General features: G+C 39.5%; 3 protein-coding genes and 1 long non-coding RNA gene across 4 annotated transcripts; 1 reads left to right on the top strand and 3 right to left on the bottom strand.

Moving 5' to 3' along the window:
* Window positions 1-3,361: 3,361 nt before the first annotated feature.
* LOC140936772 (uncharacterized) lies at window positions 3,362-8,930 on the bottom strand. Its single transcript, XM_073386259.1, has 7 exons — window positions 8,914-8,930; window positions 8,665-8,717; window positions 8,486-8,535; window positions 6,853-8,405; window positions 5,890-6,139; window positions 5,367-5,403; window positions 3,362-4,756 (listed from the first exon to the last, which is right to left on the bottom strand). The coding sequence occupies exons 1-7, from the start codon at window positions 8,928-8,930 to the stop codon at window positions 4,440-4,442; spliced, it is 2,277 nt and encodes a 758-aa protein (XP_073242360.1). The 3' UTR covers window positions 3,362-4,439.
* An 82-nt stretch (window positions 8,931-9,012) lies between these two features.
* Window positions 9,013-11,886, bottom strand: LOC140939143 (uncharacterized). Its single transcript, XR_012165607.1, has 3 exons — window positions 11,788-11,886; window positions 11,079-11,200; window positions 9,013-9,481 (listed from the first exon to the last, which is right to left on the bottom strand). It is a non-coding gene; the product is annotated as an uncharacterized lncRNA (long non-coding RNA).
* A 1,392-nt stretch (window positions 11,887-13,278) lies between these two features.
* On the bottom strand, window positions 13,279-19,897 carry LOC140939233 (uncharacterized). Its single transcript, XM_073388808.1, has 9 exons — window positions 19,761-19,897; window positions 19,533-19,684; window positions 18,972-19,099; window positions 18,210-18,308; window positions 17,967-18,047; window positions 16,802-16,873; window positions 15,921-16,033; window positions 15,095-15,351; window positions 13,279-14,612 (listed from the first exon to the last, which is right to left on the bottom strand). Exons 1-9 carry the CDS (start codon window positions 19,853-19,855, stop codon window positions 14,161-14,163), a joined length of 1,449 nt encoding a protein of 482 aa, XP_073244909.1. The 5' UTR covers window positions 19,856-19,897; the 3' UTR covers window positions 13,279-14,160.
* Window positions 19,869-27,395, top strand: LOC140939231 (GPI ethanolamine phosphate transferase 3-like). The gene is made up of 7 exons (XM_073388806.1): window positions 19,869-20,406; window positions 21,052-21,409; window positions 22,049-22,208; window positions 22,703-24,548; window positions 25,431-25,577; window positions 25,908-26,131; window positions 27,050-27,395. The coding sequence occupies exons 1-7, from the start codon at window positions 19,995-19,997 to the stop codon at window positions 27,263-27,265; spliced, it is 3,363 nt and encodes a 1,120-aa protein (XP_073244907.1). The 5' UTR covers window positions 19,869-19,994; the 3' UTR covers window positions 27,266-27,395.
* The last annotated feature ends 4 nt before the right edge of the window (window positions 27,396-27,399 follow it).

Genomic DNA, 27,399 nt, shown 5'->3' with positions numbered 1-27,399 from the left:
TTATTCAATTAGGTTCGGCACATGAAACGAACGGCGTCTGAACCAGGCCTATGGTTGACGAGTTGGTGGGCAGAGAAGGTACACCAATACTTTGTACACCTTGTTAGTGCTCTACATTTTGCGTCTGCTAAAAGTACCTGTTGTTAAGGCTAGGTATTTTTTTATATATATTTTTTATAATATAAATATGCAATTTTATGATACAGCTTTTGTGTTTGTTTTTGGTAGTTCCTCGTCCAGTGGCATGCTTTAGAGGTGCTTCAAATCTCGAGGAGAAACTCGATGATTTTAGAAGTGAAATCAAGTTAGGAACTGACAATTATACAGATGTAGTGGAAAAGTGCGCTGAGTTGGCTCGCTCCAAACATTACAAGATGTTCGCTTTGGGCATGGATGGTCTGTGCTTATCTGGAGCTGATACTCAAAACAAATACCATATCAATGGTACGAAAGGGGCGGAGTGTGAAGACGGTATCGGCACGGGAGATAGTATCTTCCTTTATTCCTTAGGTTAGTGTTGGTATTCAAGGATTGTCTATCCTCGTTCAAAAACTAGAAAATTCAGACGTGGAGTGTGCCGCTGCAACAAGAGAAGCGCATGTCTTTAAAACAATTATATAGAAACGTGTTTGTTAACAATATGTCTTGTAAGGTATCTGATCAGTGTAATCTATATTCATCTTACCGTAACAGAAATGACTTGTTAACATGATATGCCTTTTCTGGAGGCCAATATGGGAAGCTATCAATGTCAAAGTTACAGGGACACGATGATGCTTAATGCGAGCTTACAACTTGAGTAATATTAAATATTATATAGATGGAGAATAATGCAAAACAAGGCAAGGGGTACAATGCTGAATCTCTGACAAAGCCACTTGAAACTTGTTTCTCTTCTCCTCACAATTAATTTTCCTTCTTCCTTCTTCTAAAGGAAATAGAACCACAGACCAACCAAATTCATGTCCTGACAACTTCGCAAGACAAATAATTTGTTTGTCAGGGACTGGTTATTACTCATCGCCAGGTTTGGGTCCAATGATTCTGTCGGGTAACATAATTTAGGTAAGAAATTAAAGGGGTAAATATCCAGTGATATGGCTGATGAGTGAAGTTTTCAGCCAGTAATGTGAAAATAACGGAGGTTTCCGAAGGACTCAAATTGTACAAAGCCAAGTATTCGATCAAATTAAATAACAGTCTTTTATATGGCCTGCCGGAGTATCAACTCAATAAGCTACAGGGTGTGCAGAACATGTGTGCTAGATTAATATGCAATGAAAGTAAATATTGCCACATTACTCCTTTATTAGTAGATTTACATTGGCTGCCTGTAAAGTTCAGAATTGAATTTAAAATCCTGTTGATTGTTTTTAAGATTTTTAAGGGCTCAGCACCTTCATACTTAAGATTTTTAATTACTCCTAAGCCTGTATCTAAATATAATTTAAGAAGTTCTTGCGACAGTACCCTACTTAGTTATCCGAATGTTAAGCCCAAGGCAACTCTCGGTGAACGGGCTTTTCTGTTTGCTGCACCTAAGCTATGGAATGCTGTGACAAGATTTATTAGGGAATCCATTTCAGTTGACACTTTTAAGAGAAAGTTGAAGACTCACCTTTTTAAAAAAGCATTTTGTACCACTTAGATTATAAGATTGTAATTTAGCTTACTAGACTATAAATAATTTTCAGCTTATAATTTTTAAGATTTTGCTAACAGATTTTTTCTTTTTAACTTTTAGCCATTAGTTTTTCTATTCTATATCTATATTATCATCTTATTTTATCATTTTTACTATCATAATTATTCATAATTTTTATTATCAGTAGTATTATTGTTCTGTTTTGTTTTTTGCTTTTTTCCCTATGGCGCATTTGAATATATTTATATAGATATTTGCGCCTTATAAGTTTTTGAAATTAATTAATTAATAATCCCCGACTACATTCATCTTTATAGATCCAGCACCGAAACTTCAGCCCATTGGATGTTATAAAGATAATGTGAAGGAACGAGCCCTACCAGTGTTCTATGCTAACGTCCGAAGTAACATCGACTGGTTTAACATGGAATTAACAGTAAATCAGTGCGCACAAGTGGCTAGTGATATCGGCTACGAATACTTTGGCGTCCTATTTTACGGCGAGTGCTACAGTGGCAGGAATGCTAAGGAAAGGTATGCCAAATATGGAAACATTACTGAGGGATGCTGGAAGTTTGATAATCAAACTGGATTTGCAGTTGGAAAAGAGATGACAAACTTTGTGTATCGGATTCTGAACTAGCCGATGATATTTGTAAAAAAATATTATAACGGCAACAGTGTTACAGATTTTTTATTCATTTACCTATTTCTTTATGTTTTGTAAATAACGGTAATTGAACTGAGGGAAGTGCAATTTTGTCTGAAATCGTACGCGTGATTTCAAAATCGGAAGAGCGTGCTGCACGCGGATTTGATTTGAAATCACAAGACAGTATTTCAGACCAAAATTGCACGACACGAAGTCAATTACCACTTTATTCTTTTTGAAATCGCAGAATCCGGTCCATACCATCGATCTAATAGCCGGTTTGTTCAAAAGCGGAAACAAAAAGACTTTACATCTCATTTGTATTTGAAACAGAAATGATGCGATATAGAGCAAAAATGGTGCGATTTAAAACCGAAATGACGTGATTTAGAACATGAATGAAGCGAATCGGAGCAGATGTGATTTAGAGCAAAAAAGTGATTCATAGTACATCACACTGCTGAGAGCCAATCAGATTGCAGGCATCCATTGTGATTTCAAAATGGATATGATAGAGGGGGAAAAGGAGCGGAAATCTCTTCAGGAAGTGGCGGAGATAAGTAACTAGGGTCCCAGAAAAGATGAAGCCCTTAAAATAGGAAACTCTAACCACTCTCCTAAACCGGCAGCACTTGCTTTGGTGATTTTCTGTCCTAGAAGATATAAAATAGAACCCTTTTGCATAATGAACATAAAGAGATAACCTAGGTCCCTTGCGTCCTTTTCTTAAACTTTAGTGCAGCTAAGGTCATGTTGTTACAAAAGTTTAGAATCACGTGACAATAAAGCAAAGGGCCTGCTGGTCAGTGAGAGCTTCTTAATACTTAACTGGTGAGGTTTTTGCAAGACTGGAATACACTTCTTGGCGTACTGTGACTTACATTACTCTGATCGTAAACTGCTCCCTCTTGAATTTACTCAAGGATTTTGAATCTATATTGTAAACATTGTTTAAACCATTTTACAAAGATACGTTCTATACGTCCTCGCCATTAAACGTTTTCTCGAGTAAATGTAAACAACTTATTTTGATTGAATCATTTTAAGCTTCAAGGTATTTAGTTACTGGCTATTAAAAATTATAATAATAGTAACAATAGTAATAATAATAAATCCCGATTTGTATAATGGAGTATGTGACCAAAAAATCCTTAATGCTCTAACAGTATACGTAGGGTATAGAATGAATAACTTTACTTATACACGGTTAAAAACCATCTGTGACTGAATAATTTTTTACAAGAGATTAAAGGTAATGATACGAAGTATAAACTGTCCTGTCAGTGCAAACTTCTATAAGGCAAATTACGAGTATTTCGTAAGCGAGCTTACTGTGTACAGCTCTTTGCATTCGTAATTATGTACCAGGAACGTTGTCATAAAACATCTTATCACAACAGTAGAAAAATAAATTACGTCTAGCAATTTTACAGAACTATTCTTTGGCGTACGTAACAATATTTCGGCTAACAAAATTAGCCTTCCTCAGGGCCAGAGCGATTTTTTTAACGCAGGGTTCCTAAAAATTAAATTTGAAATTGGCTAATAACTACATAGAGTGATATACAATAAAAACAGAAAAAGTTCAATATACAATGTTCATTCCTTCGGTTCAGACCGTCTGGTGACAGGGTTTCGCCTCTATCTATGAGGTACGCTTAATCTCTTGCCTTGTGGTGTGACATGCTGAGAGTGGGTTGTAATTCCAGCGGATTAAGTTCCATGTCTTCGATCGAGTGGCCAGATTGATGCAAATTTCAAATTTAAATTTTAGGAGCCGTTAAAAGATATTTTCTCTTGGTATAGCTCTGGCCCTGAGGAAGGCTAATTTTGTTAGCCGAAATATTGGCCCATAACAAATCAGCCCTTTGCCGTAGTGCCAGCCTTGCATTCAGTTTTGTTTTATTCACACATCAAGTGACGTCTGCCTGCAGCATCTCTTTAATTAGAGATCCGGCAAAAGGAACCAGTCACTTTTACTTACGCATTGTGTGGACCTCTGCATTCAAACAGTTTTTCCAAAAATTAAAATACCCTTCTGAATGTAGGTAAAGTGTTTGGCAAACATAATTTAAAATTGAGAAAATGTAAAAATATTTCAGATAATAAAAATGCATTTCGCTATGAACCATGAATTTAACACTAAAAGTCACTACAGTATTTTTTCGCTAATCTGTCTTTTCCAAGAGTCTTTAACGCTCTCGACAACTCACTGAATGTAACTGATTCCCCTCTGTCAAACCAAACCATCAACATTTGAAATGATTTTTCCTTCACACTCGGATATTGCACTTGATCAGCTTGTATCTCATCAATGTTGGCGTTTGGTACTTTCAATTTAAGACCTAAAGATTTCCAAAATTTGCCGATGTCGCGTGATAAGTCGTCAAGAACTTCCTCTGTGAGAGCTCTTTCACATTCCTTCTTCACAACCTTTGACCTTTTGGTGGGGGGTGCATCTACGAAAGAGAACGATAAACTTATTCATGACTGGCTCCACGTTATGGCAAAATGAAGCGGATCCTAGCTATGTTCTGATGATCCTAGCTATGTTCAGATTTCCAACTTTGTTCTCGCAAGAAAAAACTTATAAACTTTGTCTCTGAAGATTACTACCGCACAGGTTGTCAAGACGTCAGTCAGTGTCAACAACAGTCCTAATCCGGACTACCCTCACCACCATCCCCCCCCCCCCCCCGGACAATCATATTCTACCTACTTATGACACGATCCGTGGCTTCAAACCATATTCTATCAAAAACATAGTTTACCTTTGGGGCACAGTATAAATCCTTGATAAACCTAGCCCGCCCGGTACAGGTGGCTGGATATGCATCTTACTCGTCAATAATGCATATATGCCAGTGGTCAATCTTAAAGGTTTTAGTTTATCACCCAAGGTGATGAACTAAAAAAGTACCAATCGTTTCAAGAACTAGCCTTCGATAGAGGCTCCATTTCTGTTGTTAAGCAACAGAGAGAAATCAGAAAGATCGCTAATTTGAAACATAAAATTTGCATCTGTTTTCAGTCATCGATAATGCTAAACCAAGCGCTTTAACAACTCACCCGGATGTTGATTAGACATGATGTCCTCACACAGTGCCTACAAAAAAAAAGGACTGGTTTAGAAACCTAACTCCAGGAAAATCTTCGACGGACGTAATAATAGGAAAAGCATAGGGAAAACCAGTGAGAAACAAAGTGAATCATAAACAGTCGCGTCCAATACCATTTAAATCTAAAATTAAAGTCACAAACCGATCAAGAAGCCTGAGAAAAAAGCCGACATTACGCGACGCTACCACTGGTTTCCCCGCGAAATGACGTCTGAGCGACAAGCGCAGAAATTCCATGCTAATGACGTGTCACTACACAGATCTGGGTAGTGCTTTTAATTGGTTGAAGAAAATATCCCTCACGACGAAACCAATGGGCATCAGTATGGAATTTTAACGCTCGTTTCTCAGACGTCATTTCACAGGGACACCAGTGGTGGCATCGCGAAATGTCGAAAGTTTTCTCAGGCTACCGAGAAAAAAATTAAACACGATCAAAACAGATATGACACTAAACTGGTCTGCTTCAATACCTGAATCCAAGTCTGGGATATCCGAAAGTCAGGTCCTTTAGCATAAGCACAGCAAAAAGGCGAATTGTTAACAGGAACATAATGAGCACAGTCATCATGAAGACAGTCTGTTGTTTGATGCCAGTAGCACTTTTTAGTCTCAGGGTCGACTCTGCCAGGGCAAAGTTTACATTGACCACAAAGTTGCCATGACACGGCACGCAGCCAATGACATTCACGCTTTAATCTCTCAAGGCTCGATCTTAACACACTGAAAAGAAAACGTCAAGATAAGGTTCACTCAAATCAAGTAACAATTACAAAAAGTTGGTTGCAAACTGGTACACAAGACACATCTCGTGAGACGTTGCACCGAAACAATGGATGACCATCGATTCAAGCATCCTAGAAGGCAAAAAGGCAGTTAATTGGAAAGAAATTTTCAAGACGGGGATCATGCCCCTGAGCACTTGTTTTACCGAACGAGGTCTGGAAGCAATTCAATTGCATGCGTCTGATTTGCCAGAAAATATCCGTTCTCTTAGTAAAATTTCGGCCGCGAACATTCTGTCCCGTTTAGGGGCCAGCATAACAAGTGTTACTTTTTCGTGTTTTTCAGGCGAGCGAAGGTAAGCGCGAAGCGAGCGAGGCGCACCAGACACGCGCGGCGGGTGAAGGCGCAGAAAAAAACAATAGCGAGCTTTTCCACGCGCCCCTTCTGTCACGCGTGTCTCAAGTCTGGCGCGGCACCTCGCTCAATTCACGCTTGCCTTCGCTCGCCTGAAAAACGCGAAAAAATGACGCCTGTGCTGCGGGCAAGTCACAAAAAGACAAGTAAAACCAGTCGATCCATGACAATACTGAATCGCCTGGACGATTTTACCAGATAAACAAATGAAACCACAAGTCCAATCAGTATCTTTCGAGAGAGAATAAAATAATAAAACTATTGCATGTGCGTCTATCTAAAATAATTCACGTTACCTTGACACTTCTGAACAAAGCTCCGGCTCCGTTTCTGCTGGGTTGGAGTTATCCATCGTCCAAAGGTGAATCTTGATGACAGTCTTAAAGCAAGCAAAACCCAGACACGTAACTTTTCCAATGAAAAACCGTGCCGCATTTGCATAGAATTGTTGTTGTTCACAGCTGGTTTTACAGGCAGCCCACTCGCCAAAGAGAACAAGCAACCTGGAAAACAACCCAGCTGGAACGTAGTTGGTGTCAAAAGTGATGAATACAGGCGCCGACCCGTGGAATACCGGTCCCATTAGGTCGTCTGCTGGCTTAGTTGTTAGCATACAAGGTACTAGGTAAATTGATATGCCATCCTTGTTCTTGCATTCACAAAGAAGGTTAAACTTCTTCATGATGAAAAGAAGGGAGTCTTTGATATGATCTAGTTTCAGATTCTTACATACATGTTCAAGGAGCTGTGCGTGAAGAATGCCTTTGTCAAGAAGGTCTTGTCGAAGTGAAAGAACTCGTAAGCTCTCTTCTTCTTGTTCTTTAACAGTCACTATTTTGCACAGAACATCAATAAGCCATTGCGGATCTAACACAACAAGGCCATTTGGATTGTTATCATGATAAACTATTGTGCCGCGATCATGCAAAAAGTTTAACAGGTGCTCGAAATCATCCTCCTCATCTTCCTCCTCCATTAGTAACCCTTCCTCAGCGTTACCGTTTACATTATCAGCACACACATCGCTACAATCATCATATCCATCAACATCATCATCAACATCATTATCACCATCATCATCGTAAACAGAGACATCGTCTTCATTGCTATCATCAAAATCATCCTCATCGTTATCATTGCCCAGGAATTCTTGATAGTCAAAGATTTCCATCTTGAATCTTTGCCTTGTCGTATATTTTTCTCCCTGCTTGGATAGCTCATACACCTTGTTTTCCACCTCAAGCCATTTCAAGGGAACTTGTATGTTTGTGTGGGGCATGGTGTCCGCCGCGTTAAGTATCTCTTGACGTAACTTTACAATCTGTCGATCTTCTTGGCTGGGAGATTCACCAGCGCGCGTGTTATCTACTGTTAAGGTCTGTGCAATTCGTTTACTTAGAACTCTGGCATTTCTGCTAAGGAATTTCTTGAGAGCAATCATTCTGTTGCTGTTAGCGCAGTCAGCGTGTGTTCCCACAAGTACCACTGGGGGTAGAGTCTCCCCCTTTGAAGATTGTCTTAAAGAGTGCACCAGGTCCAACCACCTCATAATGTGATCAAGGTTTGTGTCGCCGCTGTCGGGAGCGGCAATTTCAACCTCTTCACAACCCTCTGTTCTTACTTTACACTGAGCTGAGGAGGTAAGTTCTTTTGTAAGATCAAACACCAGGATGTAAACTGCCTCCGGTGACATGAAAATGGGATGAATGGCACGATACACAGCCTGGCCAGCTAAGTCCCAAATGACAGGCCAAACTCCATCTGGAAGGGCAGCAAACTCTTCCTTTTGTTTCCCATCCAAGAGACGTACAATTTCGTCTGGTATGTCGCCATCCTCCTGTTCTGGAATCTGTGAAAGATTAAAAAATAATGAGCATCATGACCACAAAATTGTCATGAAAGGCAGAAGGCAGAAGCAATGTTTATTACCTCACCCAGCTGGTTCCTTGTTGATTCAGAGCCGAAAATATCAGGAATTTCTGCAAAAAAAGAAAAGAAAACCAAATCATTAGTTCAATAACAGCATGGACGCTTAACATTTATGCAAAAAGTTTTCTACTATACAAAAAGTTTTCTACTATACACGTACTTGCAACCCTTTCCTTAACCTACAATAAAACTAGTTTTCGATGGGACTGATACAAGCCTGCCGCAATTGTTCCTTATTTGGAAAGAGAATTGTAATTTGGACGTAATACTTCAAACAATTAAAGGCCAAATTGTTACTAGTGTGTATGTTTCCTTTCAAACTGATTATTTGTAAGGAACATTGTATCTAAAAAATTATGGATGGAAAGACCCACATAATAATGAACGAAAGCTATGATAAGGCAATAATTATTGCAGCTACCACTTACTGAAAGAACAAAATCATAATACGAAAATTCTGAGGTTTTTTGGAAAGGAAAGATTAAACACTGGGTCTATTTACAAATGTTTAATTCATACCTGTCAGATCTAATATTAGATCCAAGGACTCGTGATGAAGTCGATTTGTTGGTCTTGGTCGTTTAGTTGGCCTTGGAAAAGTATTGATAAACTCTTTATAAACTCTAGTCTCCTCAGCTTTTGCTTCAGCCAACAATTCTCTGCCAATGTACTCAGCGCATTTGTGGTGATATGCAGTCGTTTCCTGCTGCATGACAGAGAACTTCCATGGCTGAATTCCCGGATTCTTTAGTGGTGTATGCATTTGTACTCCATCAGTACTCGTCTCATTCGCTCTGAAGGGCTCACCCTTGAGTGACCTCCCAACACTTGTCTTTCCCACACGATCCTGACCAATCAGTAAGACTTTCACCCGCCTGTCGAGTATCTTGCCTGTTTCTTTTGCTCTTTGATAAGCTGCTACCGCCTTTGGTCCTCTGGCTATGACATAGCTTGGAAGTGGTTCAAACCAGGACCTAAAATGGGAGCGCTTTAAAGCTGTGGAAAGACGAAATGCTCAACTGAGAAATGATTCACCAAAATGGGGGATTTTACTATCTCTCGACTGATTCTGCAAAATGTGAGATTGCTCAAGCTTGGTGGCTGAATGCAGGATTAACTGGCTTTGAACGAAATAGGACAAAAGAGTTCTGACATCACACGTAAGTAGGTCTTCACAATGAATTTTACACAAAGCATACCTCTACTAAGTTTCCTTTTCAGCCGTTTTTGTCTTGTCACACAAAGCTCCTCCTGTTGCTAACAAGACAAAAACATCTGAAAGGGAGACTAACCTCCGCTTGTTTGACATATGAAAAGAAATGAGGACAATAAGCTGACCGTACACATGTACATGTAGAGGCCACAAATGACTGTAAAAAGCTGGCTAACTTAAAGGTGTATCAAAAGAAACTACAGTGAAAGCTCTCCTAATGGATACTCTCAAAAGCAGACAGCCCTGCTTATGGCCACATTCACAAAACCCTGTTTTTCTCAACTTCCAAACAAACTCTGTATTTTTGCATTCCATATACGGCCAGCTCTAGTTATGGACACCTTTTTCATGCTCCAAGGGTGTCCACTCATCCTTGACAATTCATTACTGTTATTAAATAATTGCTGGTTTTCACTGTAACGCCATCAAAAATAAAAGTCAGAACTGTTCATAGAGAGTCCAGAATCTGGGAAATGAAAGGAGATAAATATCCTCAGATCCTTGCCGAGATTCAGGTCAGTGCAATTTTATTTTTCATATGCAAGATATTCAGAGAAATGATTCTTCCAAATATATAGAGCTTTGCATGGAGATGCAATGTTGGTGCCCATCCAGATGGGCACTAACATGGCAGCCAGAAACCAAAAGAAACATCTGTCATGCTTTGCTTTGCAATGAAAGCAGGAATTCAATCTCTGAAGGAACTCATAAATGTTAAAGTAATACTTTTTCTAATACAATGACTGTTCAGTTAGCAAAATGCCTCAAAATAAATCACTTTTCTCACCTATATGGCAGCTCTCAGCCGCCATGTAAATGCCATGCAAAGGTTTATATATTCAAGAGTAGTGTACCACAAAATGAAGAACGTTTTGCAAGTAAAAATTTGTCTGAAAATAAGTTTTTAGCTGCTCTAATACTTCATGAAAGTAAAAACTCAGGAGGATCAGTAATCCTATTTTCGTTGACATCATATTAAAACCAGTGATAGTGAGTTAGGATATATATCAAATTAACAAGAATTTTTTAATCACACTTCAACGGACAACATTTTTTTTTGCCTTTTTAGGAGTGGTTATTAAATATTCACAAAGACAATAAAAATAGTCCAATAGGGTTCTGGGAGAAAAATGGAGCTACTTGATAGAGATGAGGTTCACTGCAAAAACTAAATTGAGGAAATACTTATATGATACAAGGGTGTAACTAAGAGGTGGTTGGCTGCTAATTTCAAGAGCTGAGTAAAAGAATTGGGCAGCTTAAATAACAAAAAAACCTGCTTTGCTTTTCCTTAGCTACATATCCCAGTGAGAGATAATTTTAAGTATCTCTCACTGGGATGTATTAAAATACACAAGAATGATTCTCCTCTATAATTACCTTTTAAAGTTTTTCTTTTTTCAGAATTTGTCTCCATAATCATACATGTATGCTGCTGATGGTCGGGTTTAAGCTCCTTCCATGTTTACTGCTGCTATGAGCAAATCCTTTTAAGCTCGTATCTTTGAAATTACAAAAAAAATGATGAACAAACGTTACTGATAATACTTGTTTTGTTAAATATTTAAACAAGCGCCCCTGACACTGCAATAGATTATGATTTGCCTCTCAGTACTGGAGTGTTTTGATGGCTGGAAGAGTAAACAAACTTTTTGAAATGTGCAACTATGTGTGCACTTTTTCGTCCTATAAACATTCATTAGCTGTGTCCCAAGATTCTGAATACTTTTTCTATGTGAATTTTCCTTCTCTGAGGAGCCAGTAAGCTTATAAACTTATATGTTAAAGCTGTAGAGAGTCAACAGTGATTTGCTCATAATTACAATCTTTGGCCAATCAGGACTAAAGATGATCAAATCAGGGAGAAATCAGAAGCAAAGAAAACCTGTCGAGCGTGATTTGTTTTTTCCTGGTTTAAAGCGATAAGCTTTAATGCATCTTTTACGATTACCTGGGCTCAAAACGTATGTTTATAAAAGCTGCTATCTAAGCTCAAATTATTGTTATCAGCTGATGTTTATCTCTCTCGAGCGTTCCGTGGTTGAGGAAATAGATCAACCTTCATCGCTTTAATAATACATTTGCCTACCTTTTAAATCGTAATGACTAAGCTGCATCAATTCCATCCTATCGTAGAAAACATTCGATTTACAACAGAGGATTTAGAAGCTCTTAGAAGCCCCTATCGCGGAACGCAACGCGGAACGACGCGGTCGATCCAAAATGGCGACTAGGCACCAGGCCTCCCAGTATTTTATGGCAGAAAAAAAACAACAACGGAAACCACAGACAGCCCAAGCTCACGAGTTTTGTATATATGCAGGAGCCCACAGGCTCCTGATATATGGCAGCTTTAATAAGGGGATTCTAGGATTAGAAAAGAGTAGAAAGAAAAACCCAAATTCCTGTAAAACAAGGCATATCGCAATCAAGCCTCCAACCACTCTATTATCCTGTTTTCTTTCACCCCCACACCCCTCCCCCCCCTCCACTAAAAAAGAGAAACAGCTGACAACAACAAAAAGTGCTCGACTCAAGAACTCTACAGCGATCCTACTTTGCAAAGTATTTGAAAGTAGCAAGCTTAAACATACGGCAGGTAAAACTTTAAAAAGAAGTTCAAAAGACTTTAGTTTATTCGGTAAGAGTCTGGAAAGTTTGCTCCCCAGCAAAGGACGCTGGCACCCATCACTCCCCGCGTTCACTTTCAAATTGTTGTTGACAGTCCAACCTTTCTTTGGATATGAGACCTCCCTGTTGCTGGTCTCAAAAGATCAATGCAAATCTATATTGAATTCCTACCTCTATAAAATGTATGAAAGCCGAGAATGGCCTTCTGAAGTCTAAAGTTCATACAATTGACTTTGATTACATCAGTTCTAGCCTGTGAATAGAGCCGTTTCTTCTCGCTTCTCGTTGCTGAGGACGTTTCGCCAGGAGGAACGTCTGCGCCTCAACAACAAAAATTCCATACTGATGACGTGAATTCTGTCTTGAATCTGGTCAGGAGCTCTGATTGGTAATAATATTGATTGGTAGTAATATTGTTTTACCTATTGTTTACGAATGACAAACAAAAGACAAAAGGCCAGAAAGGTCAAATGTAAACAGGGTCGTAAACGTGATAAATCTACTACAAGGCAGTCAATATTCCTGGAATATATTATTCTTTAGAAAAAGTATCTGAGTTTTACTGGAGCTCGTTCGCAGTAGAACACAAAACTTTACCATAATCGACAAGGAGATACATATAATCAAACAAATTTGCATTTGAAACCCCATGACTACCGGATTTACTGATGTAAACATCGATTCACGTCATCAGTATGGAATTTCTGTGGCTTAGGCGCAGACTTTCCTCCTGGCGAAACACTCTAGCGTCGAGGAGCAAGGAGAAACAGCTGTGTTTGCAGGCTACATCAGTTCAAGTTTCCTATTTTCTTTTCTTAAGGCAGAGTCTCTGGAAAGAAGACACACTTGGTTCTTCTTGGGCAACAGTCATAAACTTTATCACCCTTACAGACACTATTTCTGGCAAATCATTTATTGATTCAGGGAATAGGCCATCTCCCAGACTTAAATAACCTCCTTTTCAAAATGAGGCCAAATATGAAAATGAGTCTTATCTTCATGAGAATAAGAAGTCATTGTCATATCAAAGGCTTTGCAGTTACTCTCGTATTAAAACAGAGGCTTGTAATAATTCTATAATCGTCTATTACTTTTGAAGCTTGAAAACCTCTTATATTACAGTCTAAAAGAAAATAAAACTAAGGAGAAATCGCCCAAATAGCTAACTACTAGCACTAAATTATTGCCAAGTCTTAAAATGGTAGTTAATATACGAGAGAACTTTTTCTTGCTAAAGAAACTCTTGAGTTGACGATTGCCTTTTGGGTGGTTTCGCTGACCGAAAAAGGCAACTTTTTTTTATCCAAATGCATCATACTATAATCAGGTCATTCTAGGAAGTTCCGACTTCCCAGTTTTTTCTTTAAAAGTTTTCTTTTTACACCATTCGAGCGTTGCAGAAAAATGTACTTATGCTTAATTCTTTAAAACATTCTCACGGAAATATGAATGAAGTAAAAACTACAAGTGCACATTTTGGATAGATTAGGCAAAGGGAAAATTCTTGCAATCTCACAAAAGTTGCAAAATAAAACCGTAAAATGAGCTGAATACAAGATCTAGATTTAAAGCCTGCAACAACAGTTTAAAAAGATTATATCGTCTAAGAAGAGTTGTTTTGCTGTTTTTAAACAAAACCTTTACTCTGTCGTGCTTACTACAAAGCCAGTAGGCTTCGGAACGGTTTCAATCAAGCTGAGACTGACGTCACCAGGACTGACTCATTCCTAGATGTGTGTCGTTAACGTCACTCATAATACCACCGAGCCACTCAGTCAAGCATGACCTGAATTCTTGCCGTGTTGAGTGGGTAACTTGCCTCTGTTAACTGCTACGTGGGTAGACAAGCTAAAATAGACTTCCTATCGAACTTAAAATTTAAGAATGCCGGAGAAGTGAACTGGAACTCCTTATCTTCCCAGCTATGTTCTGATGGGGTCGCGGTCCGTTGTTTATGACGCAAAGATGAAGGCGGGGTCGAAGGGGTAACACGTGGTGACGCATGCTCTGGGCTGATACCAATAATACCTTGCGGGTGGAAATAAGGATGATGCGTGGGCTCGTAAGAAGTGGATACGCCCATGGGTGTAGGGGGCTGAGTTGGCGTGATGGGACCATAGCCCAGTTTACCAGACAACAGCTGTTGTATTGGATTAAATGATTTCTCGTTAACTGCTTCCTCCGCAGGTCGTTGTAATATCTTGTACATCGGCTTGTCGTCCCGGTCCTTCATAACTGGAGAGACTCTATGCCCTAATTCTGCTTCCTTCAACGACTGATAATCTAAAAAGACAAAAAGAGAAAAAGAGACCCTCCGCTGCTTACCCTATCTTATCATATAAGACTTGTGGTCAACCTGGCCAAGCGATAAAAAAACCTTTTTTTTGGGGGGGGGGGGGGGGGGTCAATGTATTTTTCTCCAAAGCCGCACTAATAATTGAAATTATTACTTTTACGACGGGACCACCATTTTACGTGGTTATCCGAGCCACGCGAAGGTCTAGCTGTTTGCAGAGCAAAAGCAGTACCTTCACTCTCAGTTATTTTAAGACACTAAGTATTGGCCGGCCCGAGGATCCAAACCTCGACCTTACACTTTGCAGTCACGGCTCGCTCTCGCTCAGTACCAAATGAGCTAATCCCGCGATTAAAATGAGGAAAGTGAAAAAAGACAAGCTCGACTTAAAATCAACCAACAGCAACGCAAGACAAAAGGACAGAGGGTTAAAAGAACACTATACACACATTCTGAGGAGGTGGCCTACCTTTGAATATCTTTGACCTCTGCTGCGTGTGAGATTGTCGCAGGGGATGATTAAGTTCGTGTTGAAGTTGGAACCGATCCTGTTGTTGTTTTCGCCTTCTTTCGAGGGCCGCTCTCTTCTGTTCCTGCTCTAAGCGTTGCTCCTCTTTAGCTAAAAGTTTTTGAAGCTGTTTATTTCCTGTTGATTCCATAGTATTTGGCTCCGAGGATGGGTTTGTTTGTTGTTGTCGTGTCGCTGAAATCCACTTCTTTAATCCCCTACAATGGGACCTCACAGCATTATCACTGGTTGTAGCCTAATCTAGAGCAGCCTTCAGTCGCGTTTAGTAAAACCTAGGTCAAAATATTCTCTCTGGCTTCCAAATTTACTCAAAAGAGCAATGCAGTGGTCATTTAATATTCCAACATATCAGTGTGGACGCAAGACTTTCACCAAGTCAACCATTTTTTTTTTTACAAGTAATACGGGGTAAGAGTTCGTCAGGAATCCTAAAGCAAACGAAGCCAGCGAGCAAAAGTGAGGTGGCAAAGGGACTCAAGCGGGCGATTCAGTCGAGAAAGCGCACGACTACGAAGGACTTCGTGAAAGTTTATGCGGACGCTTATTTGATGGCAACGCTTATTCGGGAAAAGCGGCTAATTTACAACTCCCGCAGTACATGTATTTGTTGCGTACTTTTCTTATCATAATTTGTTTCTCAAGTTTGAAGTTTGTTTTGGCATGAAGAGGAGAAGAGGTGGAAAAAAGACAAGCCAAAAAGGACAAGAAACTAGCTCACGACCACACCCCACCCCCTCTAATTTACCATCCTTAAAGATCCACTTACTTAACAAATGGCATCACCATGAAAAAAGCATTGGGATTCAATCCTAAGTTCTCCCGACTAATTGTGTCTTTCTTGTGGCTTGGAAGGTCACCAATATAAAACCACTCTATACTCTGTAAAGCAGGCAAACCAGTGTAGGACATTTATTAATAAATCACTGAAGAAAAGTACTGCACAAAAGAGTGATAAAACAATGTGTATTATAAACTGCTTAATAACATTTTGGTCTGCCTTAATGATCTAAGAAAGGGTATACATACTACGAGAAAAAAAAAATGTGGAGCTGTGTTTGTAGAAGAGTGAAACAGTAAAATTTGGATTTATCAACTGACGTGATAAAATTCATTTACCTCTGTAAGGGGATTGAAAAGCTGACATTTATTTGGAGCACAAGCTCCTTGCCAGACAAAATCAATTTCTGATGAAGGGCAAGTACTCAAAATGCTTTAATCAAGCTATGTGTGGTTTGGCTACCACCCACAATATGACAACCGCCCCTAATCACAATCTTCTTAAGGGAAACAAGAGAATCTGAAAATGGCAAGTAACTAATGATTTTACAGCTTTTTGAAAAAGAAAAATTGAAAGTTTTCTTTTTCCAGTATATCTGGAATCATACAAAGTGCAATATACATTGTATTATATAATGTCTATATCAATCTAGTCAACTGCAGGGCCGGATCCAGACTTTGAGATAAGGGGGGTTGGGGGGGGGGGGGGGGGGTGTCCCAGAAAAATTTTTTTGGCCCTTTGGGCCTCAGTTTGGTCCAAAAATAAGGGGTGGCCCAGGCCCCTCAGGGCCCCTCCCCTGGATCCGCCCCTAAGTTGTTTGATGATAGGTAAATATATGTTAATGACAACTTTATGACATCTATTTTCACCTTAATTTCTCCTCTTGTTTGTGGTTGGAACACTGTTTTCTCAGGAACACCAGGGACAATGTAAAGTCTAACCTAAGGGGAAAATAATTACGGATACATAATGAAAAGTTTACTTCCTCTTCAGCTGCAATGTATGGAAAAATAACCATTTATTGAGTTTAGAATCCACAACATGCATGTACAGTGGAACCCCGCTTATATGGTCACCAATGGGTCAATAAAATTGTCTGTATTAACGTAGTGGCTATATTCTCAGGGCTGGCTCAAATTTCATGACCTGAGGGCCGTAATGACAAATACACCGTACATCGCATTTGCATTTCTTGAACAACTGTTCTCATTAATAGACAACCGGAATGTAGATATCGCATACAGTAATTGAAAAAAACTACTAAAAATTTTCCTTCAGTACATAAAACACTTTTAAAATTCGGCTTTAAAATCGCAACAAGTGCACTTCATGTGTACTGTAGTCTAAAAACAGTACAAGAACAGGCTCAGAGTACTAGGTTAATAAAATTGACACGTCACAGGCATTTTAATTTTCTAAGCTTCGAACAAGACCATATTAACAGGGTGAAATTATAAGAGATTCTACTGTTTGGGGTTTTAAAATGTGGCCGTATTAATGAGTGACCGCATTAACCGCGGTTTTTTATAAGGAAATGTATGGCTGTTCCACTGTAGTCATTAACATTTATGTTTCTAAACAACAAATTATGTGCCCAGGGCGAGTCAAGTTGAACAGTTCTAAAGAAAGTGATCAGACCACTAAAAAGTGATTAAATTTCTGCAGAACACTGCAAGGTGTTTGTCTAAGGCAGGCGACCTGGTATAGAGACACAGGAAAATCACGGGTAACAATTTATGATCACAGATGAGAGTATGGGTCACTCTGTTACAGGTAAATAAAAAGGACCAATAGGGCATTATCTTTTGGATAGCATATAGGGAAACGTCCCTAATTGCTATCCAAAATATTAAAAAGAGGCTATTTGGCTTACTTAACAGGCACTGTTACATTGGAATTCTAGAGTACATGTACCTCAACAATTGATATAATAGTACAAAGTATGTTGTAGTCACAAGCCTGCAATAGACTTGGCACGCAAGCAGTTACAGTGTACATGCATGTCGTTAGCATTAGGATCTTATGTTTTATCACCTGATGGTCCTGAAAGTTGTGTTCAAGATATGCATCCGGGTCAGCAAAAAATGACATGTCAAATCCTGTCTCCTCTAAGACCTGCAAAGCAAGTTTTAAACACATGAATAATAAATTAATGTACAGTTGCAGTACAAAAACATTCCAGAAACATTTGTGGTGTTTTGGTCTTTTGAATCACAGTAAGAGTGTTGAGAGTGCCTAAGACTTAAAGGATGTACAGTGTATATGTTGACCTCTCACCTCTCTAACAGCACAGTCAAATGCACTTTCATCCTTGTTGACTTTTCCCTTTGGAAAACCCCAGCTGGTCCGGGACATGAATGGCTGCACTAAAACACACTAAAACAAACACCGTACAGATCTGTATCACACAATTATTAATCATGAAAGAAGGTCTGAAGGGCCAAGCATAGTCACTGTAAGTTTATAAATCTCTCAGAATTCATGTCATACGAGGATAGCTTGATGCGCTGGGATCTAAAGTTGACTTAATTCAAGAAGCTTTCGTGTCCACAAGTTGCCTAGCGACAAAAAACGACAAACAAAACAGGATGATCAAGATTCAGATGTTGTAATTTACCATTAGCAAAAGCATGGTACTCCCCTTGAAAACACCGTTTTTGTCAGTTTTTGTGTATTCAGGGTCAGATAGTGACCAGAAAGTGGATTGACTTGGCTCAAATGATATGTTTTTGCAGGATTTCTAGACATGTATGGGTTCTATAGCATACGTTAGACAATTCTAAGTAGCAAGGTTTTCGTACCGTGATAGCATAGCTGTCTCCTAACACACTATAGATCCTGGGTTTGAGTCCCAGCTAAGTTTTTTTCTTCTTCCACTACTTCCTTTTTTTTGCATTTTCTTTTTTCCTTAAAATCTATTATTTCATTCTTCCATAGCTTCATAAGGTTCTGTAAGACACTTATTACTCATACAAGAAAGTACATAAGGACAGAATGACAATATCTTCTGTAACGTATCTGTACTTCACTAATGTTCACCTTATCTAAATTTTGGTTTAATAAAATTGCTCCATAGACAGGGACACTGTATTTATACTTCTTCCAGTTTTCAAACACTTCATCTATGTCTTCTCCAGTTTTATTAAGAAAAGGAAACTGTCGAAAAAGTAATCAGGTTAAGGAAATTTTTAACTACATGAGGGACAATCATCATAATTATTACCCTAATGAGAAAACACATACAATGAAAAAAATTTCTGGGGAAATTAAGGCTTGAACGAGACATGCACACTGATGAGTTTGAAGCTGAACCTCAGAAATCCCAGCCATTCAATTGCAAGTCACTAAATATATAACAAAGGATCGATTGAGTTAGAAATAAAGTCCGATCTTTCTGGTCGTCTTTGCCAGTTAGTTTGGCCAAGAGTCCAGAGAGTCAGTAATCCTGTCACTAAATCAGTAACTTAATCATGAACTTTATACGGAAAAACGCTACAGGCAAAACAAATTGTCCATCAGATTTTATATATCGCGTTTGATTACTACAAATTGTCACGATCGATCATACATTGACGCAAAGTAAATTTAATAAAAGGATATTGATGTTGGTAAAATCTTTAAGGCCGCAAGGCGGAAGATCTGGCTGCTCCTGTCTGTGGAAGTCTACATAAAACCAATGGGCTGTTTCGATCTGAAAACACAATCGAACGATGTCCTTTCTCTCTTCTTCCGGGATGTTGATCAAAAATCGACTGGAGAGGCAGAGAAAGCAAAGGGTGAAAATCAAGAATATCAAATAATTTATAATATCACGTAGCTTCTACTTACCTACAGAGATCTTCCAGAATTGTCTGTGGAATAGCAGAACCAGAGGGAAAGAAAGGAGAATCACTTTCAATCAGTTCGACGTTCTCGGACGCCATCTTTCAAAATGGTGCCAACCTCGTTCCCAAACATAGTGGAGAGGACCTGAGCAGTAGCTTAGCCACCGCGCAATAAATCCATCATGGCGGACAAGCATGAGTTTTGAGGTTACAATATTGAAAAATTCGTGATCACGAAATGGGTTACGGGCTAAAACTTTTGGCTTTATTCTCTTTTGTCTCGTTTCTCTATGTTGCGGGAATTTTTCTCTTCACGCGCGGTTTTCTTCTCAAGCGACTGGTTATCAACGAATACAGCCAGTGCAAGGAGACCCCTAACTTGCTCTGTGATATACAATATTCCGGTGATGCTGACGGATGCTGGCTTAAGAAGAGATACGAAAAGGCCGTGATCCTGATCATCGATGCCTTACGCTACGATTTTACGGTATATAGTGAGACGTTAGACGAACAAGAGCCTCTACCGTACCGTAACAAGTTGAAAGTCATTCATGAAGTGTTGGAGAAAAAACCTGAACATGGAGCGCTCTTCCGGTTTGTCGCTGATCCTCCGACCACTACAATGCAGCGGCTGAAGGGAATCACAACTGGTGAGATACCTAGGGCTCTTTTAGTTGGACCATATAATAAGCTGTTACAAGTAGGACAGGACATGGAAAAAATAAGCGGTTTATACTTGTGTTTTTTTAAACGACAATACTAGCCAGGGAAACAGCTGACCTCCTAAGGACGGTTTTTACCATCTGTGGAATCGAGAGTTCGAGACAAAATTAAAGCAGCCAAGAGGAGCAGCCAAAATTTCCTGGAAATGAAATTTAAGAAAACGGAGGCATAAAAAGATTTATAGGTTCAACAGACTCAGAATGTTTCCATTTTCTTTGTTCTCTTTATTTCATCCATTCATTCATTCAGTCATTCAGCCATTCGTTTGTTTGTTCATTCGTTCATTCATTCATTCATTCTGTTATTGATAAATTCTATAGTGCAAGGCCCAGACTACAGCAGGTACTTTAACAAACTATTTTTTAGAAGAAAGAGAAATCTAATAGCAGAAAGCTCAGAAAAATTTCAAAGCTCCAGATAGATTCAAAGTCATGACTCTCTGAGTTCTAGATTGGGTGGCCTGTTCTCAAATCTAATGGAGGCTACATGGCTAGAAGGGTAAAAAAATAATTATAATTAAACCAGCTGTGGTGAACTGTCGCGAAATTTATCTCCCACAACATCTTTTTCAGGAAGTCTACCCACATTTGTAGATGCTGGAAGAAACTTTGCCAGCTCAAATATCACGGAAGACCACATTATTTCTCAGCTGAAATCTTTGCAGAAAAACATAACCTTTATGGGTGACGACACTTGGGAAAGTCTATTCCCTGGCTTGTTCCACAAGTCCTATCCATTCCCATCATTTAATGTCATGGATCTACACACAGTAGACAATGGAGTCATTGCACATTTGATTCCAGAACTAAAGTCAAAAGACTGGGATGTGCTGATCGGACACTTTCTTGGTGTTGACCATTGTGGGCACAAATATGGTCCCAATCACCCTGAAATGGCCTCTAAGCTTACTCAGATGGACACCATATTACGGTACAGTGTATGTAGTGTTAAAAACAACAAGTTTTTCAGCTCATTCATTAATACCTTGTGATATACTGTAAACTGCCACTTATAAGCCGTGGGCTCATAAAACTTTGTAAGGTGTTTAGGAAGGCTTAAATACATTCATGTAGAAGCTTTGTAGGAATTCCCTTTAAATGTGACTGGGATGCCTGTCTGAGAAGTCAACAAAACGCTCCTTAAAAGTCACCAAAATGTTGTTTTGTGGGTGTGGCTAAAAGTTCATTTGGATTGTATGCTGTACAAGTAACTGAATAGTAATGGTGGCTCAAAAACGCATGGGCTAACTATTGGCTCATTTATGGTCATTGGCCAGGTACTAACTTTCTTTCATCGTAAGTTATTGTTATCATTACTATGACCTTTTATTAGACATCCTTTCTTGAGATTTTTTGTGTTTTGTCTTCATAACTACCTTACAGCTCAGCAAACACATCTTAACAAATGGACAGACAGTGTCAATTTTTCTGTCACTTTTGAGGAAAAAATGTTTGATATTGTGTTCCCTTGAAGCTTTTCATAATCTTTTACTACATTCTTGTAACTGAGCTAAAACACCAAAGGTAATAATTTTTTTTTTTACTACATGATTACTTACTTATGTTGCAGTGATGTGATTGAAACACTGGATGAAGATACAGTGTTGTTTTTGATGGGTGACCATGGTATGACACGTACTGGTGACCATGGTGGTGACAGTAATGATGAGGTGGATGCTGCTCTATTTGTCTACTCACCCAAGCCCCTTGTCACTTGCAACATGAAATGGGTAAGTGTACAATTGGTTAAATAACTATCTTTTTATGACTAAAAGCTAAGTTGATTTCAAAATTTATCCATCATCCACCCATCAAATGCCACATTAGTTCACAGGCAATGGCAATATTTGGCTCATACGTGATTTAAAAACAAACAAACAAACTTCACATTAGAATTTTATGTTGGCTCACAGCTGATGTTCCTTCAGAGGTTTAGAGCCCAGCCAGCATGGAAAGAGGCTGTATATTTGGGTTGTTACACACAAAAAGCGTTGCTCATTCATGCAAGATTCAAGCGGTCGCATGCAAGTGGCAATTTCTCTTACACGGAAAAGGCAAAGGCTCTTAGTGCGAGGTGAAGTAGCACAAAGGCAGGAGCCATAATCAAGGCTACTGTATGATGGGTATTTCATAGAAAGCAGGCATACACTTCTATTCCTTTTTTTTCCTTTGAACCATCATTTCCATAACTGTATGTGTTTTTATCTTCCTTTGTTATGCTTAGAAAAGAACCACAAGTGTCTCTCAAATCGACCTAGTCCCAACCTTCTCTCTGCTTCTTGGCCTTCCAATTCCTTTTGGTAGCTTAGGGACAATTATACCGGATCTTTTTTGTCACGAAGATGCAGTGATCTCTGAAGCTCTTTCAACAAACCACCTCAACCGTTCAAAATTACGAGAAGTCCTAAACTTTCTACAGAGAATCGCAGCCTTTGAGCTTAATGCTAAACAAGTTCACAGATATCTCTCTACGTACACTTCGCTCTCAACGGAAATCTCCATGAGTGCACTTAAAGAACTCGAAAAAATCTTAAACAACGCAACTTCATTCGTTTCCGAAATTAAGCACGTGATGGACCGCGTGGGAGGTGTCGAGGGGATAACTGAAAAACTAACTGACGAAGAACTGGTGCATCTTCATGAAAGATTGACCTGTAGCGAGGAATTGTTCGTTGATTATCTCTCGCGGGCGAAGGCGCTCTGTCAGTCATTGTGGGCAAAGTTCGATCTGAATTTGGTATATGCTGGTATCTTTGTGTTATTTATTGCTATTACCGCAGTTGGGATGATATTGGTTAACAGAAATGTGAAGTTGCCAGTGCTGGTGATAGTTTCTTTATTAAGCCTCGTTATTTCCTCCGTAGTAACTTCATTTAACTGTGAAGTCGTCATCATTATTATTACCTTTTTTATTACGGGATTAATACTTGGGATTTCTGTCCTTCTTCGGAGGATGATCGTTAAAAAGACAGAGGAAAACAATGGCGGCTTCTTTAGAAGACTTTCTGCAGACAGCATCTTAGCACTGGCTTTATGCGTTTTTCAGTTTGCTGCCTCGTTTTCTAACAGCTTTGTGGTGAATGAGGACAAAATTGTCGCGTTCTTCATTCAGGCATTAATCACAGTTAAATGCGTTCAGGGCCTATGGAAATCTGGCCTGTGGGAAAACAGAAGACTCTTGCAAAGACAGAGTTTAAAGAAGTCTGGGAAAAAGGAGCCAAGGCGGCCCAGTGTAAATGGGTTTCTTATAAGGCTGTCTCTTACATGGATAACCTTTGAAATTATTACTAGAACTGCGGAAGGTCTGAAAGGTTGTAGAGAAGAACAATGGTATTGCGAGCCTTCGGATTTTCTCAAACCCTTATCTGCTTCAACAGAGGAAAGTTCTGCGTCAAGTAACCGTTTTTTACTTACCGTACTTTGCACGGGCGTGGTCCCGCTTTCTGTCCAGCAGTGGCTTCGTTACCAAGGAAACTTAAACGGACCTTCGTTTTTGGTATTGTGCGTGAAGTACGGTCTGCCGTTCTCTTTTTTCTTGATGTGCGCTCACTGGGCTTTACAGATTGTCCCGCAGGAAATGAATTCTTTGCTGCCGGAAATTCAACTCTGGCAGCAAATCATTCTGCCACAGGTGGTGTACTGTCTTTGTGTCTTGACATTCGTATGCCTTCTGCACTCACCACTGTGTATCTACACCGTTTTCAGAGGAAGAAAAAATTCGTGGACGGAGACTATTGACTCCTTGCAGAATGTCGAAGATAGCTCTAAAATAATCCATGCGTTATTTAGAGAGATTAAGCAGAAAATGGATGATGTAGATGGCAAAAAACATCATGTTGAAGATGGTACTAGAGATGGAGAATCCACGCCAATGGTTTACGGTTTAGCAACAGTATATTCATCTGCAGTCTTGGTTTTATCCTTGGCTATTTTATTGCCTTTGATGATGCTACTTGGCAATGGAATGTCATTGTCTTTGGCTTTGATGTGTGCACAAATCCTCCTGTTGTTGGAGGTTCATGGACTGTCTCAAGATCTTGAATCACAAAAGAGTGATGGCAGTATTCCAGGTTAGTTCAGCGCCATCACACGGTGCTTATTTCGCCTCAGTGGCGCTAGATTTTGTGTGTCACTTCTTCACAAAATAGTTCTTATACATGAAGAAGCGATGTTCTAATGAAGTGTTTGTTTGTCCTACCACCCTCTTCTGACTATTTTCCCGCTTAGAAACGAAAAGGGAACTGGGACGAATTAACTTTCGCAAAGAGTTCTGGAACTATTATTAGCGACAGGGAAAAAATAGGCCATTTCCGAGTTCCAAAAAATCTCACTTTCAAAACGAGGCTAAGTTCGAAACCTTTGTTGTGAAAACGAGTTTTATTTGCATCATAATTAAAAATCATTTTCATATCAATAGCTTCGCACTCAGCCTCGCTTTGAAAGTGAGATTTTTTGGAACTCGGAAATGGCTTATTGGCCAAAAGCTGACCTGCGCATTCCTAGAAACAGTTGCGGGACGCATCTCGACCCCAGTTTCCTTCGCATTTCTAAAGTTTCAGACAATGTCCGACTACAATTACCCATGTTCGACTAAAACCCTCACCGTAGTCGGACATGATGACCACACTGTCCAAGTGCCAAGGACTGTCGTTTTGACGTTGAAGATTTGCGTTGTGTTTAAAGAAATTAAAAGGAAATGAAATGTATTAATGTATGACTGAAAGATTTTTGGCGCGTTCGACTCAAACGGCGACTTGGTGGGACATACGTTCTTTCTGAAAACATAAATTATATGCAGTCCGGTTTAGATCTGGACGTTTCGACTTCGGTACTTGTCTTCCTTTATTCCTTGTTCATACATAGTGATGTCATCAAGTTTGCAAACACTGCCTACTTCAATTGTAAAAGTGAAGTCATCAACCCTAATTGTTTACTCAATGCTGCTTTATCAGATCCCTCGTGGAGCGTAGTTGTCCTGTGGCACTTCCTCGCGTCATATTACTTCTACTGCACAGGACACCAGGCTACAATCCCCTCTATACGGTTCGAGGCTGCTTTTATTGGCTTTCCAGGAGATATGGAAAATATCGTTTTACCAGGTTAGTCAGAGAGCTGTATACTAACATGCTCCGACAAAGCTGTGAGATTTCCTACAAATTACACCACGTTATAGTTAAACCAAGGCCAAATTGACTTTAGAGACGGAATCATACTCTTAATGCTGAGATTAATAAATTATTACCGTGTGCTCGTTACTTTTGACAGCCCTGTTAAAAGAGGAGAGAATACAACTTCGAACCCTTTTCTTATCCCGAGGCTAAACTAACAGGTTTTTTTTTTTTTGGCTCTAGTTTCTTTCATTCTAGTGACAAGTAATATAGCCATTCTATTGCTCTAACAAATGTTCACCTTTTCGATTTAAATTTCAGGTCTGCTTATTCTCCTCAACACATTCGCCGGGCCAGTCTTTTTTGCCGTTAGTCTTCCTCTTCTCCTGTTTTGGCCCCAAATTCCGAACCGTCTACTAGGGACTGGTAACAAGAATGAACAGCAGTCAAGTAAAGGAGAATTTGATTGGATCGAAGCCCCGGAACTGCTGAGAACCCGGATGTTTCGCCTCATTGTCATGTACCAGATGCTTAATGGCGTTAAGGTTGTTCTATATTTCCCTTTTGAAAATAGATTCCAGTCTTTGTTTCTGTCGCAGTCTTGGCACACTTGCTGCGAAAAGAACTTCCTAGCCCATAGCCGTTCCCTTTCCTGATTATTTTGGGACAAATGCAATAATTTCTAGCAATGAAATGGCGTGAGAGGAAACCTAATAATCTTGTAGCCTTTGAAATCTTTACTGAGCGCGCAGTAAAAACCTTTGTTAGATGTAGAGGGCAGTTCGCGTCCTTTTCCGCTTACATTTGAAGTACGAAATTTTTGACCGTACAGTAAGATGACTCCGAAACGTTCTTGCGTTGCCCTGGTTGCCCTGTAAATAAGCTTTTTAGAGAGGGTACGCAGTTGCTTGCTTTACTCGGGCTTTACTTTACCTGGTATTCCCAACTAAAAGGCAAGTTCCCGTGCAAAACATAAACCGAGAACTCACCGAGTTCTTGGCGAGCTTAGTAATGCGGTCAAAGAGATCTCGACAAACGAGGGTTTAGAATCTCATCGAAATTCCTCATGTATCAGCGGCTAAAACTTTTGCCTGGAAATTGCCTTCGGTGTTTGTCTACGTACGTGATGTATTACGCTGATAACATTCCAAAGAAGTCTGTATGTATTTGTTAACAAATTTCGTCCACCAAGACGTTCCTAGATATCCATATGTATTGAATGCATGATCAGTAGATTGCAAAGACCAAGACCTAAGTAAACTGAACTCTAACTGAGAAAATATTAGAAACTTTTTAAGAAAACCTGCGAGAATGCTTTAAGGTCTTCATTCTTTTATCAAATAAACCGACACACACTTCTAAACTGATTCACGGACACGTTCTCGTTCATGCACAAATTCTTCGTCTTGCTGCTTTATCTATTCATCGTACTTTATCTTAACTTGGATGCTTTTTTTTTACAGCTTTTGGGAACCTGTTGCTCTGCCGCGTTGCACCGCCGTCATCTTATGGTCTGGAAGATTTTCGCCCCGCGATTCGTTTTTGAGGGCGTCTCGTTCCTGTTGACCACAATCGTGCTGGCTGCCAGTTTTCTGTCAGTTCTCAGAGTGGATCAGGCGTTGCGAAGCTGGTTTAAGAGACTTGAGACATCCGATGAGTGGAAAAATAAGAACAGATAGTTCATTTTTTCTTCACATTAAAATCACAGTTTAATTCTCGATCTTTAAAGGCGCCTTTGTCTAAGTACCGTTTACATGAAATGTTTCTTTCTTAGCCAGACTGATGACGACAAGAACAATAATTTTTTTTCAAC

This window comes from Porites lutea, chromosome 5 (assembly GCF_958299795.1).
Source record: "Porites lutea chromosome 5, jaPorLute2.1, whole genome shotgun sequence".
NCBI classification, from domain to species: Eukaryota; Metazoa; Cnidaria; class Anthozoa; order Scleractinia; family Poritidae; genus Porites; species Porites lutea.
The sequence above is the reverse complement of the archived record's forward strand: the minus strand, read 5'-3'. Positions and strand labels throughout refer to the sequence as shown.

Bases quoted from the DNA above. Each gene is read 5' to 3' on its own strand.
- LOC140936772 (XM_073386259.1), bottom strand. The intron at 8,536-8,664 runs GTTAAGGAAAGG...CTTTTTTTGCAG, and splicing joins GAAAACTAGTTTTATTGTAG to AAATTCCTGATATTTTCGGC. The intron at 5,404-5,889 runs GTATTGAAGCAG...TTTTTTTTGTAG, and splicing joins TATCCCAGACTTGGATTCAG to GCACTGTGTGAGGACATCAT.
- LOC140939233 (XM_073388808.1), bottom strand. From the start codon at position 19,855: ATGGCGTCCGAGAACGTCGAACTGATTGAAAGTGATTCTCCTTTCTTT. The intron at 19,685-19,760 runs GTAAGTAGAAGC...CTGCCTCTCCAG, and splicing joins ATTCTGGAAGATCTCTGTAG to TCGATTTTTGATCAACATCC. The intron at 15,352-15,920 runs GTAAGTGGATCT...GTCCCATTGTAG, and splicing joins ATGGTGATGCCATTTGTTAA to GGGATTAAAGAAGTGGATTT.
- LOC140939231 (XM_073388806.1), top strand. From the start codon at position 19,995: ATGGGTTACGGGCTAAAACTTTTGGCTTTATTCTCTTTTGTCTCGTTT. The intron at 21,410-22,048 runs GTACAGTGTATG...CTTATGTTGCAG, and splicing joins CAGATGGACACCATATTACG to TGATGTGATTGAAACACTGG. The intron at 25,578-25,907 runs GTTAGTCAGAGA...TTTAAATTTCAG, and splicing joins GGAAAATATCGTTTTACCAG to GTCTGCTTATTCTCCTCAAC.